Source organism: Ruditapes philippinarum, unplaced genomic scaffold, assembly GCF_026571515.1.
Source record: "Ruditapes philippinarum isolate M1 unplaced genomic scaffold, ASM2657151v2 ctg3382_1_1_1_1, whole genome shotgun sequence".
Classification (NCBI taxonomy): domain Eukaryota; kingdom Metazoa; phylum Mollusca; class Bivalvia; order Venerida; family Veneridae; genus Ruditapes; species Ruditapes philippinarum.
Window position 1 is genome coordinate 263 of NW_026860138.1, and position 17,992 is coordinate 18,254.

The 17,992-nt window shown below is 33.2% G+C and overlaps 1 protein-coding gene across 1 annotated transcript; it reads right to left on the reverse strand.

Annotated features, from left to right (window-relative positions):
* Positions 1–1,048: 1,048 nt before the first annotated feature.
* On the reverse strand, positions 1,049–16,941 carry LOC132759005 (exosome complex component RRP4-like). The gene is given in 9 exon segments (XM_060750729.1): positions 1,049–1,140; positions 1,143–1,169; positions 1,697–1,825; positions 3,563–3,739; positions 4,377–4,445; positions 7,566–7,631; positions 8,698–8,833; positions 13,458–13,559; positions 16,794–16,941. Coding segments are annotated over 9 exon segments (879 nt in total). The 5' UTR covers positions 16,913–16,941; the 3' UTR covers positions 1,049–1,086.
* Positions 16,942–17,992: the final 1,051 nt, after the last annotated feature.

Sequence of the window (17,992 nt, forward strand, 5' to 3'; positions counted from 1 at the left end):
TGAGGAAATGAAAGTTTTTGTCATAATTTTTTATTAATTTTTAAACTTGTATCTTAAAAATAAAAAATTCATTTTTTTTTGCCAGTCTAAAAAGTTAATGTTCACTGTTAACAGCATAAAAAGCAAGATTGGTTCCCATACCTTTTTAAACAATATATAACTAATGGGTTAAATATATTTTTTTATTCCCTGATACAATGTGAACCTTATAAAAAATTAAATTTGGTATTATTTACTGATTTCTAATTCAAAAACACGTCTACATTCAAAAACTTTTTGACCAGCAATATTTTTTGACTGTTTCCCTGCCTGCTCTGACAATCCCCCCTTGAAAGCTCAAAAACCAGTCTAAACCAAATCGTGATGCAGAGTTAAATATTGTTAAATTCAGAAAGTTTAATTATTAACATATTTGCAAAATTATTTTCTTGTTCCCTTTTTCTTATGCAAGTTTTGTTGAAACAGTAATTGATCAAGCAATAAAACAGTTATTTCATAAGTGATTTGGGAACAGTCAAACAGTTGTCCCTTGGTGTTAAATTCGGTAATATCTTTATAAATAATGCTTATTGGAACTTACAATATTGACAAAATTTAATTTGAGCATCATATTTATGAAATAAAACCATGAAAAAATGTGCTACAGGATCTTTAAGACAGTGCCTTCTGGAATACTCTTCATTTATTGCTTAGGAGTATTAAATGTAAGTAAAAAAAAACTGAGATTGACACCCTTGCTCTCTTTAAAACAAGTAGGACAACCCAAGTCAGGTTACAGTTATTATGTTCTCAATATAATGACTTAACATATATCTATAACATCTGTACATATATATATTTGGTAGTGAAACTTTCATTAACTTTATAAATATTCTTTTGAGCACAGGATATTTTACATTGCTCTGAAATAGCCAATCCAGTTTACACTACTGTAGAACATTTTGTTGAATGTCAGCATATCAACACATCATTAACATCTCACTGTTCCAGACATCTACCATCCAAATTCCAGTATCAAATATCTCTGCCCAGAATGTATCTCATATTCTATGTCATAATTACTGTAACAAAATGTTGTATCATTTTTCAAGTTCCTTCACGTTCTAACCTCTGCCTGGCTAAGTCAATTATCTCTGTCTTTCAACTTCAGGCTTCAATATATCTTTAATCTGTAAAAACAAGAGGTCATCAATACAATAAATGGTCACTGCATATTCACATAATAAAACCTCTCAAATAAACGCACAGTTCTAAGAGTTTTAAATGGGTGGGGTTGGGGGGGGGGGGAGAGTTTTGAACCGTCGTCTGGGATTATGGTAGTATGTGGAACGCCTCTGAGATTTGGATATCAACTTATGTCTTTTTTTACAGCAAACTACAAGACTATAATATTCTATCTATGACATATAGATATGTAAAATAAGAATGGTAAACTGTTAATAAAAGAGTTATTTTTATTGAGGTGCCTATAGTGTAACACTACAATAAGCATAATTCAATGCTATATTTTTTATATGTATGACACGAATGATGTCATGTCAAAGTGTTACTACACTTATTAGTGTTATAATTTTTTTTATTTAATGGCTTTCTTTCACTCCTGCTATCAGGTGGTTTATGTGATAAAAAGTCTTATTACACAAGTTACTGAGCTATATATATCAAGTGGTGAAAAATTAAAATCCCTCATACTTACAGGAAACTTAAGAGATGCTTCATAAGTGTAGAGGATACTTGTGTCAAACAACATCAATTTATGATCAGCCAATGCTTGAACACAGTTACCTAACCGAGCCACAACCTCCCGATCTGCCCTCAGTACAGGCTGAAGTAATAAAGGAAACAAATATTATTTTGTTTGCCCTACTGGATTAAGGAAACCTACATTTCTATATTTTATATATTTTTATATTCCTAAAAATCATAATCTACCGAAAAATCTATAAATCAATATTTCATCCAATTAAAATTCTGGCCAAAATCTTTCTCAAACAAAATGTCAGAGAAGCTGACTTGTTAGTTTTGTTTATATTCTGACAATTATAAAAGATTTGTTATTTTTTGCATATCAGACAGGATTATCTATTGTTTACACCAGTGCTAGAAACACCTGTCTTACACCCCCGTGTAAAACAAATCACATGCTTTAAATAATGTCATTCTCTTGCACCTTTTATGAATGAAATGTTTTTATAGAAAGATGTCATTTTGGCTCTATGAACGAAGTTATAAATTCATATGCCACTGTGACAAAAATGTGCTAAATGAAACTATAGAACTATCACTAAATGTGATTAATACCCCAACAAGTCTGCTTCGGAAATGAGGATGTTACTAGTAACAGAATACCTTGTAAATAGAAATTGAAAAACATAGAGTTATGGTTGTGGGCAATTAAAGATAATTGTGGTTTCATTGTATGTTGCATTTCCTTTTTCAATGTGGTTGGCCATTGATGAAGTTTAATTGAATTACTCCTGTAATAAGTCCAGAAAGACAGAAAAAGGAAAAAAGGGCAATAACTCTATAAATACTGAAGATAGAGTTATAGTTCTTGTGCACTGCACTCCCTCTTATTGTGCTTGACCCAATTGGTATGAAGTTGTTTTAAAATTCCAAAACCAGTACGTTTTAAGTTATGCTCCGGACAAGGAAAAGTAATCAAAGGGCCAGTAACTCTGAATTTTTGGTCAAAAATGGAGTTATGGCTCCTTTTTAATCGGTCCTTGACAACTGTATGAAGTTGTTTTAAAAAATTCCAACCAGTAGTTTTCAAGTCCATGGCTCCTGGACAAGGAAAAGTAACAAAGGGCAGTAACTCTGTAATTAGTCAAGATGGAGTTATTGGTTCTTATGCACTGCAACTTCCTCTCAATGTGCTTTGACCATTGTATGAAGTTATAATGAATTCCAACAATAAGTCTTCAAGTTATGGTCCGGACAAAAGAAAGCAATGGAAAAGTAAACAAAGGGCAATAACTCTGTAATAAGTCAAGATGGAGTTATGGTTCTTGTGCACTGCACTTCCCCTTATTGTGCTTGGCCATTGTATGAAGTTTTTTTGAATTCCAACCAGTAGTTTTAAAGTCATGCTCTGGACAAGGAAAAGAAACAAAGGGCAGTAACTCTGTAATTAGTCAATTTAGAGTTATGGTTCTTGTGCACTGCACTTCCTCTCAATGTGCTTGACCATTGTATGTAGTTATATTGAATTCCAACCATTAGTTTTCAAGTTATGCTCCGGACAAGGAAAATGCAACGGACGTCTGGACCGACCGACCGACCAACCAACCGAACGACCACCGGGTGACTCCTATATACCCCCCCAAACTTCGTTTTTGGGGGTATAAATATTAGTTTTCGTAATCTCTTTCCAAATTATGATTAATATGCGAGAAAAAGAATCAAACACTGGCTGGTCATAACAGACCAGAATATCTAGCTCTCAGGTAACTATTTAGCTGTAACTTGTTTAGCCTTGTTACCCCCAACAGTTATACTCGAGCTCGATATTCCGGTCTGTACTGGTATCCGTTGTAAGATTCTTATGGTCATCAAGTACCTCTAAATTTTGTTCATATCCACCCGTCTGCTCTGATACTTCCCCTTCTGTTGGACAGATCCACACATAGCCATTGTTCCCTAGTATTACAGTGGCACCACATGGTAGGTAGTGAAAATGGGTTTTCCTTCTCTTTATAAGAGATGGGGACACCAAATACAAAGATCCCTGTCCTAACTGAAATACAAGATTGTAGTTTGTAGGCCGTGTTAGTATTATACTCTATTACAATACAATTACAAAGAAAGTATTCTCCATTCACATAGACAATTATAAATAATTCAATTGCAGTTACCCTATGTTTTTATTGAAAAAAAAGATTTATGGAAACATCTTCTTACTATGCAAAATATAAAACTGACCTACATTAAAAATCAGTATACACATAAAATCCAAAGTCAAGTTTGTTTGTTTGGTATAGTTTTACGGCACACAAACACAATTTAGGTCAAGACCATAAGTCATAACTAGATTGTCAAAGGCTCAGTTGTGCTAGATGATGTCTGCATGCACTTGCTGCAAGAGTAGAACCAGTTGTCCATAGCAGACTAAGATGTATAATGATCAGATATTTAAGATTATAGAGCTATAAATCTGATGTCCATAGTTTACAAAATTTTGTCATTCAGCTTTATTTGTAGTATAATTTATTATACATGTATAACATTGCAGACATCAAATTATATTTCTTCTTATCATTTTTTGGTTCATTCCATAAATTTTTTGATTTGCAATGAAAAATGAGTGGTCTTCACTAATAGTCTTAAAAAGTCACATCTTTGTCTGTGTAAATTTGAACAATTCTAAAACAAACCTTTCCATATTTCAGTGATCTTGTATGAAGTGATAATGACCCATCGGAATATACTGACTGAACTTCTGCCTGTAAACAAAATATGTTACAACAATATTTTAAAATGCTATTAGAGGCTTATATGCGAAGTTTTACTAAAACTTTAATTTATTTCTTCGTTTTTGTTTTATTTCTTTGTGTGATAACAAAAGGGCCCTATTTGGACCACTAAGCAGGAAAATAATAGCAAAATAACTTCTTTGTGATACAAATGTACATTATTTATGAAAGAAGTTTGAAACAAAAAAAGTTATAAATAAGTTCTAAAAAGATCTAATAAGTTCAACACATCTGTGGTTGTTTCTAAATTCAAAATTTTATCATTCCATGTTTAAATGTTAAATTCTGCTTAAGCCAGTGCTAGGGGGAGTGGACGGTAGTTTGCACTTGACAGTACCGCCCATGAACAGGCTCAATCAAACCGAGCCTGCAACATTTCCATTTTTGCTGTGTTGGGCTTTCTTTAGGGATTTTTATTTTCTCTATTGGGTCATGTTAAACCTCAGACTGCTAAAACCTTAATTGACATTTGCCATCAGTATAAAAGCAAGGCTATCTTGCATATCTGTGCAGTGTTGCCAGGATCAATACTGTTAGCTGAATTTTATAGAAATACCTTCAAAATTGATAATGAACAGTTCAAAAATACTGGAGGATGGAATAGTTATTCTATAATTTTATTAAATCCAGCAGGTCAATAGTTAATTCTCCTATAAAGTTTGAATAATCTGGGCCAAATGGAGCTAAAATTATGCTCTGGAAACTGTTTTCAGTTTTGAGGTAAAAGCGACCTTGAACTTTGACCTTTTGACCCCAAATCAATAGGGGTGTTCTAACCAATATGGACAATCATCCTATGAAGTTTGAACACCATGGGCCAAATAGATATTAAGTTATGTTTTCAGTTTATAAGTAATAGTGACCTTGACCTTTGACCTTGTGACCCCAAAATCTTGACCTTTGACCTTGTGACCCCAAAATCAATAGGGGTCTTCTACCCAATATGGAAAAACATCCTATAAAGTTTGAATATTGTGGGCTACTAGGAACTGAAGTTATGCTCCAGAAACTGTTTTCAGTTTTAAGGTAAAAGTGACCTTTACCTTGTGGCCCCAAAATCAAATTGGGTCTTCAGAGCTCCAGATAGCGTGCGTATAAGCGTAAAATACGCATAGAAAATCTAAAATACGCATCACTTTCAAAATTCGTGCGTCACAGTTACGCACAACAAAATGAAAATACGCTTGTATGTCAAAATTTAAGCGTGAAAGAATAGAAGTGTAAACATTTGATATTGAGAAAGAGGATGTTTTGAGCATAAAAAATACAATATATTTCCATTTTATTGCATTGAAAACTAAAAATTCTGTTGTCAAAAACGAAAGTAGCAGGAAGTACAGAAGGGAGGTAACTCCCGTAGATCAACCTGTGAATTTATTGATAAAATTTGTGCCAGATAATCATCGTAGTCGTTAACATAGTATAAAGTTTGTTTAGGCATCTATTGACATGCTTATGACTCAATATAAACGAAAATATATTTTAATTTCTTTCACTTTTGTTGTTGCAACAAAATAACATGATTTTCACCTGCAGTTTTGTACTCAATATTTTCGTACCCAGTCTGCATTTACGGACAATTTTCTCTCAGACCAATACTTCTTTTTAGGAAAGATTAAAAAAATCTTGTTTATTATTTTTTAATTCTAATTTTAACTATAATTGTTCAGACTGGAGTACGTGATAAGGTACATGCCAACAGAAATAAAGAAAGAAAAATACTGACTCTTAGAAAATAAAATAATTTCAGTGCTTCCACTAGTGGAAGTTAAGGAGTCATTTACTCCTTCATTTTGGCCTGTGACTTCCGAAAATCTAATACCTTTCCTTCATTACCTATATAATGTGACTTCCAATATCAGAAATTTTGAAGTCTTTTACTTCCAAATTTTGAAAATGGAAGCCCTGATAATTTTGCTGTGTATCCTAAACTTAATTGAGTTCCAATATACTCTAAAAGTCTGACTTTACAGGGCATGTTTTGTATTGTTTCACATTGAATCAGTATTTTATTTGTAAAGGTTTTTCTAAAAAAGAAAACAAACAAACAAACAAAAACAATAAGTTTAATTTATTTATAAAAATGCAAAATGCTTTTTTGACAGATTTTACCCCTTACGTTTTTCAGATTTTGCATTTTACCCCTCACTCTAAATTTTGAGGGGTAAAAACCCCTTGGCCAAAAAAATTATCTGGAGCTCTGGGTCTTCTACCCAATACGGGCAATGATCCTATGAAATTTGAATATTGTGGGCCAAATGGAACTTAACTTATGCTCCTTAAACTGTTTTCAGTTTACAGGTGATGGTGGCCTTGACCTTTGACCTTGTGAACTCAAAATCAATAGGGGTCTTCAACCAAATATGGACAATCATTCTATTAAGTTTGAATATTTTGGGCCAAATGGAACTTAAGTTATGCTCAGGGAACAAAATTGCTAACGGACGGACAGATAACTGGATGGACAGATGTCCGTACTCACAAAATGGTACTTATGTGACTTTTCCTTTGATCTTTTTGGCCATTTTTAGTCACAAAAGGCTTAAAAAAAGACACACAAGTAAAAGCGGAATGAATAGGATAACAGAGAATTGACTGTTACCCATTGTTTTCCAAGTCACACAAGTACCTCTGGGTTTCTACGGACGGACAGACAGACGGACGCCAGGAGGTGTAATAGAATTTAGGGCATATACAAACCACAATAGTTAATACTTATAAATTCTTTATCTTTATGAACATGTATCATAGTTAATTATTATACCTTGCTAATTTTAGATTGCTTGTGCAGGGAGCATGAAGCTTTACGACATGCTCTCAAATCTTATCCTGGAACTAACCAGCACAAATACTATGGGCCTTGATGAACACTTGTGTACAGAAATTTCGTTTTACTGCAAAAACCTAAAATTCCTTAAATAAGCTACTTTTGAGCACTTTGTCACTCAATGAGTGAAAAAGTTTCTTCTTAAGGTAACAATGGCTTGCCCCTGATGGTGTTTGAACCCATTATCCGTAGAATACTAATCAGATGTGTTAATCACGGGGCCAAACCCCTACTTGTATGTTAAAAAGATGAATAAATCATACACTAATGAGATCTCCTTCTTTCAGGTAATGCCTCATTAACTTCTCGTCTTCCTCTGATCTTCTTCTCTGTAATATTGCACAATACAGAGTTACCTTATTTTATGTCTTTAAATTACATTCAGATGTAGCTTGTAGAATTATGCTAAAGCTTATTCATTGTGAATTAAAAACTTAGTCCCCCAAAAACTAAACTTGTATATCTAACTTAAAATTTACACATAATACAAATGAAAACAAATCATGTAAGATGAAAATAATCCAAGAGCTACCAGTCATAAAGCATGCTCAACTATTCTCAGTGCTTAAAAAAAACACTAGAAATGTGTCGTCATGCCACGGATGCCCCCACATGCAGCCAAAATGTCAGATGTTATAATATTGAGTTCCAAATTTGTTTGCACAAACTATTTTTTTTCATTTTAAGTTCAAAGCCCTTAGAATTATTCAATGTTAATACAAACCATTTTATACAAAATTCTAGGCACTGAAACTATTCAGTGTTAACCTTTTGTAAATTGCATATTGCATATTTGTAGCTAAAATAATGACTACATACATTTCCACAAAAGTATGAGAGCTGAAACTGAAAAATTCAAAAAATTTCCAACATTCAAGAAAGATAACTTTGTCCAAAATCATTGAACCATGACCAAATTCAAACTTGAGCTGCTTCTTCCTAAGATGTATCTATAAAATTATGTCAAATTTGGGTTGAATGTGTAAAAACTGTTGGGAAGATAATTAACAGAAACAAAAGATTTCTGATTTTTTACAAAGTTCAAGAGGGATAACTCTGTAAGCTATCATCAAACCATGATCAAATTCGAACATGACCAGTGTATTCTTATTACATATCTATATGTCAAATTTGAGTTGAATGTGTGCAACAGTTACTTAGATAATGAACGGAAACTGATGATGACGGTGTGACAGGATGGAATGACCAATTTCCCCATAAGTGACTTTATCTCACATGGTTTTATGATTTAGTGGCCAGAGACAAATCATGAAATGACGGTATGTCCGAGATCAATATTGACTGGAAAATCACATCATTGAGAATCATACCAACGACCCCTTTTGTGCAAATATTAGTCATACTTACAAAAAAACCCAAAGAGAAACCCCTTACCAGTTCTCCACCAGGTAAATTTACAGAGGACAGCATCAAAACAGAGTCAAGTTTAGCATGTGTGTCAACTTTCCAACGCTTTAAACCTACTTCAAGGATCCTTCCCACCACAATATCCCCTACTTCACCGTTATACCTGAAACAATTTCATATCCAAAGTTGTCATCATAACAACAAAATTAATTCATTTGGATCTATAATAAGTAACTAAATTCTTTTCTATGTTATATACAGTCAGTGACTTTTCCACTATAATCTTGTATTGCTTTTTATTAATTTGACATTATACATCATCGTGATGAAGAACTAATACATGTAGGTTTGAAACTGGTCCATTATAAAAACTAGAAATGTGTCATCATGCCACGGATGCCCCCGCATGCAGCCAAAATTTCAGATGGTGCATTAATTATTTTTTTCATTTTAAGTTCAAAAGCCCTTAAAACTTTTCAATGTTAACACACACCATTTTCATACAATGTTCAAGGCACTGAAATTATTCAGTCTTAACCTTTTAAAAATAGCATATTGCATATTTGTAGCCAAAATAATGGCTAAAAGTATCAGTGCTGAAACTGAAAGTTCAAAATTTTTCCAACATTCAGGAAAGATAAGTTTGTCTAAAATCATTGAACCACGACCAAATTCAAACTTAAACTGCTTATTCCTAAGATGTATCTATATTATTTTCAAAGTGAAAGGGACATAACTCTGCCAAAAAATCATCAAACCATGACCAAATTCCAACTTGACCTGCCCATTCCTTTGACATATCCATATGTCAAATTTAAGTTGAATATGTAAGACTGTTGGGTAGATAATGATTTCATATTATTTTCAAAGTGAAAAGGGGCATAACTCTGCCAAAAATCATTGAACCATGACCAAATTTGAACTTGGCCTGGGCATTCCAAAAACATATCCATATGTCAAATTTGAGTTGAATGTGTTGTACCATTGGGGAGATAATAAATGGAAACTGAAAATTTCATATTATTTTCAAAGTGAAAAGGGGCATAACTCTGCCAAAAATCATTGAACCATGACCAAATATGAACTTGGCCTGGGCATTCCTTTGAGGCATCCATATGTCAAGTTTGAGTTGAATGTGTTGTACCTTTGGGGAGATAATGAACGGAAACTGAAATTTCATATTATTGTCGAAGTAAAAGGGGCATTACTCTGCCAATAGTCATCCAACCATGACCAAATTCGAACTTGACCTGTATTTTCTCATGACATATCCATATGTCAAGTTTGAGTTGAATAACATGTACCGTTGGGGAGATAATGAACGGAAACTGAAAATTTCATATTATTTTCAAAGTAAAAGGGGCATAACTCTGCCAAAAATCATCGAACCATGACCAAATTCGAACTTGACCTGTATTTTCGCATGACATATCCATGTGTCAAGTTTGAGTTGAATGTGTTGTACTGTTGGGGAGATAATGAAAGGAAACTGAAATTTCATATTATTTTCAAAGTAAAAGGGGCATAACTCTGCCATAAATCATCGAACCATGACCAAATTCGAACTTTGAGTTGAATGTGTGCAACCATTCTTAAGATACTGAACGGAAACTGATGATGACGGAATGACAGAAGGACGGAAGGACGGAATGACGGAACAGGGTAACACTATATGCCCCGGCCATTACATGGCGGGGGCATAAAAACATCGTTCCAATCATCTTTGTGTTGAAGATGAGGTTTCTTATATTTATTTTTTCCAACCTGGTTTTAAATGGTGCGATTCATGTAGTTTATTCTTACCTGGTTTTATCATTATATTTTATCCTGATAAAATAGCCTGTAAGTTCACCTTGGTTTTTGAAAGGTTTAACACTTATAACTAGAACTCCGCTAGTCGAATGTGTCGCCTTGTGAACAATATAGTTTAGGAGAAATGGCCAGGACAAAAATGAAATTTGAAAATCATCAAAGGGCAAAATCTCAAAAAATAAGAAATGCAGAGCAGCATTTTCCTATTAAGTTTCAAGTCTAAAGCTTTTATAGTTTATGAGAAATGGCCTGGACAAAAATAAAGTATGAAAATTAACAAAGGGCAATAACTCAAAAAATAAGAAATGCAGAGTACCAGTTCTTATGCACTACACTTCTTCTTAATGAGATATATCATCCTTTAAAGTTTGAAGTCCATAGCTTTTATACTTTAGCAGGGATCATTCTGGTCAGGATTTTTAGTGAGAGATTTTCTCTCATTTGAGAAATTTTAATGAGAGAAATTAGATTTTCTTGAGAGATTTAATTTTCATGATGGGCGAGGTTAAAAATATAGAAATTTCTAACTTTTTAAAATCACTGTACATAATAAACATTGTTTATCTAATGAGGATATAAGAAGATGTAGCTCTGTTTATTACAGGGATTTTTGTTTTCACTTTTTTAACACATCCTATGCCTTTTCTTTTGTGAATTTTTAAACATAATAAAATTCTAGTTGTGAAAAATAAATATAACACTTTTATTCTGAAATATAAAAGAATTATAAATGGATATCTACTACAACTATTATTTGCAGCCAATGTTCCTAATGGACAACACTGTACTGAACAGAAGTGATTGTTGAGATTTGAAGAATATTTTTTAAAACCTTACATTTTGTTTTCTTTATGATTCTCTTCACACACCTCCCTCCATTAAAAAAATATTCATTGAATATGTGACCTGAACACATAATGACAAATATCTCCATATCCACAAATATAAACAATGTATACCTAAAGTAATTTTTATTCATAAACATCATTTTTAGTGTTATAAAACACCTTTAAATAACACTAAGCTTCGTTTTAGTATTTTTTTTTAATCACGACATCGTGAAAATATGTGACAAATGAATATTTGTCTGTTTTCTGCTGAAACATTCACAATTCTAGCTGTTGCTGATTGCAATTATATAAAATTAAATATTTTTGTTCAATAAAAAAATATTTATTTTCGGCTATTTCACCAGGAATCGTAAAACAATTTTTTTTAATTTGTTCTTTACGACAAAATTTACCGTGGTTGATGTTACATTTAGAAGACAAATTTTACCGGTGTTTGTTTTTTACATGTCCATTTTTATGTAAGTCTGTGTCTAACAATTTTTATTAAAATCAATTAAAAGTGTTTTATGTAAATTCTCGACTTACAGATAGATAAAGGTTAGCCATCATACCGTAAGGTGAATTTGCGGTCTCCGATCGGCAATTATTAGGCTAAATAATTCAAAGTGTTGGACTACTTTTTGGAGTTTTTTTACACCGATTTCATTAATAAACAATTTGAAATGAAATTCTTGATGGGAATCGTGAATTTTTCATCATATTTTTGTGTAACTTTAGCATTCTTTTGATTGTGATTAGACATTTTCCGGCTCAAATTGCCGTGCGAGATTTTCTCTCATTTCACAAATTTCTCTGAGATTTTGGTGATTTTTTTGCGAGATATCGTGGAAATCGCGCCCTAGAATGATCCCTGTTTAGGAGAAATGGCGAGGACAAAAATAAAAGTAAGAAAATTAACAAAGGGCAATAACTCAAAAAAAAAGAAAATCAGAGTACCGGTTATTGTGCACTGCACTTTTTCTTAATGAGATCTATCATCCTATGAAGTTTCAAGTCCATAGATTTAATACTTAAGGAGAAATGGCCCGGACAAAAATAAAGTATGAAAATTAACAAAGGGCAATATTGTAAATCCGGTATTTTTCGCGATGTTTTAATTTTCGCTATTATTCGCGATTTGGCTGCGTCGCGAATTCATGATTCCGCGTAAATTTTGTATCATACATTATAAAAAATAAATCTGATAACAATTATTTTCGAATTGTTATTAAGTTTGATAATGAATACAATAACTGATTACAAAATAGTTAATATGTGCAATGTTTTATTCATATCATTATGAAGATATGAAGCTTTACCAGCAGATTTTTCCAATTCCTTTTTTCCTCATGAATACATGTATATCAAGCACAAAATGCTAACATTATTTTGCGACAAAATATACAAATTTTGCCTTTTACAGCCAAATGTGAACACCTATTGTTTAGATAACAATAGTTTTACGGTAAAACTATAATCAACGGACAATTTACGTAGTGTAGATTAAGTACCATAAACAAGTATATTACACCTTCTTACAAACATTTAACGTTTTATCAAATACGCTTTTTGCAAACAATAACCAAATTTAATGAATGATAAGGAAACCCGTTCATAACAAGTCAATTACATGTTTGTAGGTATTTTTTGTATACAAAATAAATAAATAACTGTCTCTTATTGACACTATTAACATTTACCGTGAATAAGTGCGGCACAGTATGGAAATTAATGTAAAGCTACCTTGTTATATTGCGAAAATAAAATTCAAACAATCGCGAATATAAATTTCTGACCCTGCCATCGCGAAATCATGAATACGCGAAATAATCTGGGGATGGGGTTTTCGCGAAATAAAGATCACGCGAATATAAAGTGATTTACAGTAACTCAAAAAATAAGAAGTGCAGAGTACCAGTTCTTGTGCACTGCACTTTGGGTCATAATAAGAAGCATGCATAGCAAGTTTGAAGTCAATCAGACTTATATTGACTGACTTTTGCTCCTGACAAGCTTAAAGGGATGCTGTCGCCGACACTGGCGCCGACAAAAGTAATCCCTATATGTCGCCTTTTTCAAAGCGACACAAAAATGCTTATTCTTACCTAGATTTTAAGAGTTTTACACATGCATGTCTACTCTTACCTAGTTTTAAGGGGTTTAACACAGATAAGCTTGTTTACTCTCTGCACCACTCCAGCTACAGAAGCATGATGTCTACCATCTTCCATAAATGTACCATGACCTCTGAAACAGAACAATCACCAATTTTCAGAATAATTCTTGAGGTGCATGAAATGACAAATTTAAAATGAAAATGCCGGTTTCCCTATTTACCAACAAAAATGGTATGAAATTGACAAGTCACTTTCCCTGTTTAAAGTCTTTGCCAACTTTCATATTATTCATATCCAAACAGATCAAATGATCCATTTTCTGTTCTCTTACAGAGAACATTTTAATTCACAAAATATGCCAAAACAAACATTTTGCCTTAACATTTCTTGATAAATGGAACTCAAATTACGGGGGCACAAAGAGGCTCCGGGCTTTGGCTTGCCGACTACATGTGTATATTTATAATGGAAAAAAATAAAAAAATATTGAATTCTATACCTATCAGTTTAATTTTCAGTGCCATTTCTTGTTGGGCGCCGTAACGCAATGATAAACAGCAGAGCACTAACAAACTTTGCACCCTTACCCTATGCTACGACCAGATGTAAACAAAACGTTCGCACAGGGCATGAGCGGTGGTTAAATCCCACCCATTTTATTCGATTAAATTCTAGGACAACCACTACTTTCGGTTTCAATTTTGCTGACAAGGAACAGTTTGAATTAACGCTAGCGTTAATTTTAATTGCAATGTCCAAAACTTTGCACTACACGGCGTAATTTTCATTACATATCCGGTATTATCACCGTCACAGTTTTTGTTCCAGTCGGTCAAAATGACGGTACACATTTACATGTTAACAAACAGATTTAACTTCTTAGACAATTTAAATAAGGAATGGACACAGGGTAAACCCTGTTGCAACGTAAAGAATATTCATAAACCTGTTTGAGAAAAATTGTCACTGTTTTTAAATAAATTTCAAAAACGGGAAAAAAAGCAGTCTTTTACCGATACCCTGCAACAGAATCTTATTATTCTGACGAATTAAATTGACTTAATAACGCTCGTATACAATTATTGATTGATCGATTTTCACTATATTTATTTTGTAATACCTATCATTCAGCAGTCTAGGATTTCATTATATTTACGGACAGTCTGTAAATTTTTGGACAATCCATAATTTTACAGATTTTCTTATCTGTAAATTTACAGACATTAAGTAAGAAAATAGTAGAAGTTGCATTGAAATTTAAAACCGCAGGTTGCAGGTTAAAATAAATAAGGTTAGGTATTGTATGATTAATTGTAACAGTTTGCTAAGATTCAGAACAGTTTGACGACTCTCAATTTTCACTTTTAACAAAAATTTCAAAATCATCGTACAAAGATGAAACTCACCCCATTACCTTTGTAAATATAAACAATCAATAAAACAAATTGTCTTTAGCTGCGGATTTTATTGTTAAGCTAAAAACAGCAAATTTCACATTGAATATCTGTAAATTTATGGATTGAAAAATCTTTTAATTTCTAGACTGTCTATAAATTTACGGACAGTCTATAAATATCATGAAATCCTAGACCTGTTCAGTATGCAATCAAACAAAACCAAGTTTTCCTACATTCAAGGAAACTGTAAGTTAGGACAAGCTTTCAAAACGAACAGGTAGCAATTTCCAACACGCTTACCGAAACTCCAACATGGCGGCTCAACGTGGCTCATTTGCATAATTCATTCATATACGCAGGAGCATAGAACTTTGTTAGTGCAGAGTAATCAGATAATTGCAGCATGCCCACTCAATTTTAAATGTAGGGGTACATGTGCCCCCTGTCATTGAAAATTTGGGGTACATTTCAAAATCTGGGGGTACACATAAGTTTAAACATGTTTTTGTTTGTAAGAACATTTTATATAAATGTAGTATTATATAGTATAATTATTGTTTTGTTTTGTTAATATTTTTCATGAAATCATTTCATTTTAATGCATCAACACATGGAAATCGTTTTTTTTTTTTTTTTTCACTCTATAGACAAAAAGTTTATATTTGTAAAAACAAACGTAAATGTATATAGGCAGCGTTTAGGGTAATGAATAGGAAAATCGTGTACAGCTTCACAGAGTGTGTTAAGAGATTCATCCGATCGACAATTATTTTAGCAAATATCTTCAAAATGGGGGCAAATTGAAGATCGATATTTAAAGATTTAATGCTGATTTAATAATAAAGGAACAATTCATTCTCATGTTTGGCTTGGAAACTGAGAATTTTTGCGAAATTTTAGGGTTTCTGAAATTCCGGCGAACGTGAAATCGCCGATGTTCGGGATCAATTTTTGGATCAAAGAAAAGCGTACGTGTATTTTGGTTAGTTGTCCTGGCATTTCGGCACAATATGTTAAATTATTAAAACTCTTATAGAACGTTTTTGCAAGAATGAAACGAAAGCAAAATTTTGCTTAGAAAGTGCCGAAAATTTCGAGAATAATTCAAAATTACACTCATTTGTAATTTGAGAAAACACTCTTTAAACTTGCGGCGTAAATAGTCGATATTCTTATCCTTTTGTCGGTAAAATTTGCTAATTTCCAATCAACTGTTGATCAAAGATGTTAAATTATCACCTCGTGTTATATCTGGTAATTACATGTACAGCACGTGTATACATTAGTCTGATCTCTATTGCGTGATAATGATTGAAAGTGTTATCGCTGATTGGCTAATCGCTTTAGGGTCGATGTGCATAGGACCGCCTACCTATAGACTGACAGGCGCTGACGTATTTGTGGTAGTTTGATGCGTCCCCAGGCAAAATTAAGCGTACATAGGCTATCCCAAACATTCATTCTGACGATTTTACTTTGCGTGCATGTACCCCCTGCTTACAATTTTTATACGTGCATCTAGAATTTTGTGCGTGAATTACGCACTGTAGTGCGTGAATGGGCATGCTGTAATTGACAAATCGCAACTTTTCTGCATACAAGGTAACGATTAAAGCTAAGGAATTATGGGCAGGCACCTTGGATGGGAACCCTAATCAGACAGGAAACCAGAACAAACGAAAGCAGTTTAAAAAATATTGAATGACACTTTTATTACGGGAAATGTAAAATAAAAATACAGACTTCCCCGTTCATAGGCTTGCCTAATTTGAAATTTTTGATTACCTAAAGAACGTTTTAATAATTGTTTTAAAGAGTGACGAACAGTCATTCATCTTGGGCAAATCTTCACTTAAGTGGGGCGAGTCGTCAGTGGTGCGAATCGTTATCAATTTTTCAGAACGAGCGGTTTAAAATGTTTTCTATTAAAATGTTCCGTTATCACTAAAAACTGTTAAGTCAGTCACCTCATAAAACCAGTGTCTGATGTAATGACATCGCCTGGGGTAACCAAATTTGACAACTCATCAATATTTTCTGGTTTTAATCGCTCACATGCGCTCGCTATTCGTATATCGACCGCCATTTTGTGATTTGTTTATTTTACACATTGTGTAAATAGCTAGAAACATCAGGTATGACAACACTATTTATTTCTTCTTATACAAAACGTTAGCCGCTTTAGGGCTTTTTATTATATAGACGATGGTCGCCCTTAAAGACAGATATTATGAAATATCAGATTATAAAATTGGTCTGTCTAGCTCTTACAGTCGAAATAGTGAGACTAACAAAACCTAGCATTACTGCACGTGAAATTAACCCTTTCACTGCCAGAGGATTATTGTTTTATTGATCACCTATTTGCCAGAGGGTTTTCTAAGAAATTAATATGAAATTAGGTGCTACCTATGGCGCGGAAAGCTCTTATGAATTATGATTTTAGAATAACATATTTAGTGTACATGTATTTGAATAAACAAAACGAATAAATTGGTGGTGTTCAACCTAACTTCGGAGCGCTCGGACTATTCCGAAAAACTCCGGACCTCTGCGCATGCGTCGGCGTTTGGAAAATCCCGTCCGCCATTTTTGTTAATCTCTAATCACAGTTGTTGTTTTAACGTTATTTTTAATGTGCTTATTTATCAAAAAGGATATGCTTGAATAACTTTTTATATTTATAATCGTTACTATAATTCTTATCAATGAAATGCAGGTTTATTTTCTGATTTTGTACATCATTCTTTCACCGGAAGTGTTACTTAGCATGCGTCTGCAATAGTCTGAATTATGTAGACGCTCATTAAAAGCGCTCAAAAGGATTTCAAAATGGCGGCGCCCAGTTAACTAAGGATTTTTTGGCTTGCAGCCACGGCTGCAAGCCATTTCATTTGGAAAACCTGTTCCGGTTAGGTGGTTTTCTGCTTACATTTATAAGTGCATGATTGAACGGGAAACCAGCCGAAATCGTGCCAATCGCAACTTTTCGGCCTTTTCCGTCACTCTTCGGATTAATGATAATAGCCGATGTACTTCCGATTGCAATCGTGACAATTCGGGCGATTCCGTCATACTGCGGAATCAGACGAAGTAATATTACGGAAATCTAAGCTATTTTAGTTACTTCGGTAATCCCAGTTTGTTTATATAAATATGATTCGTA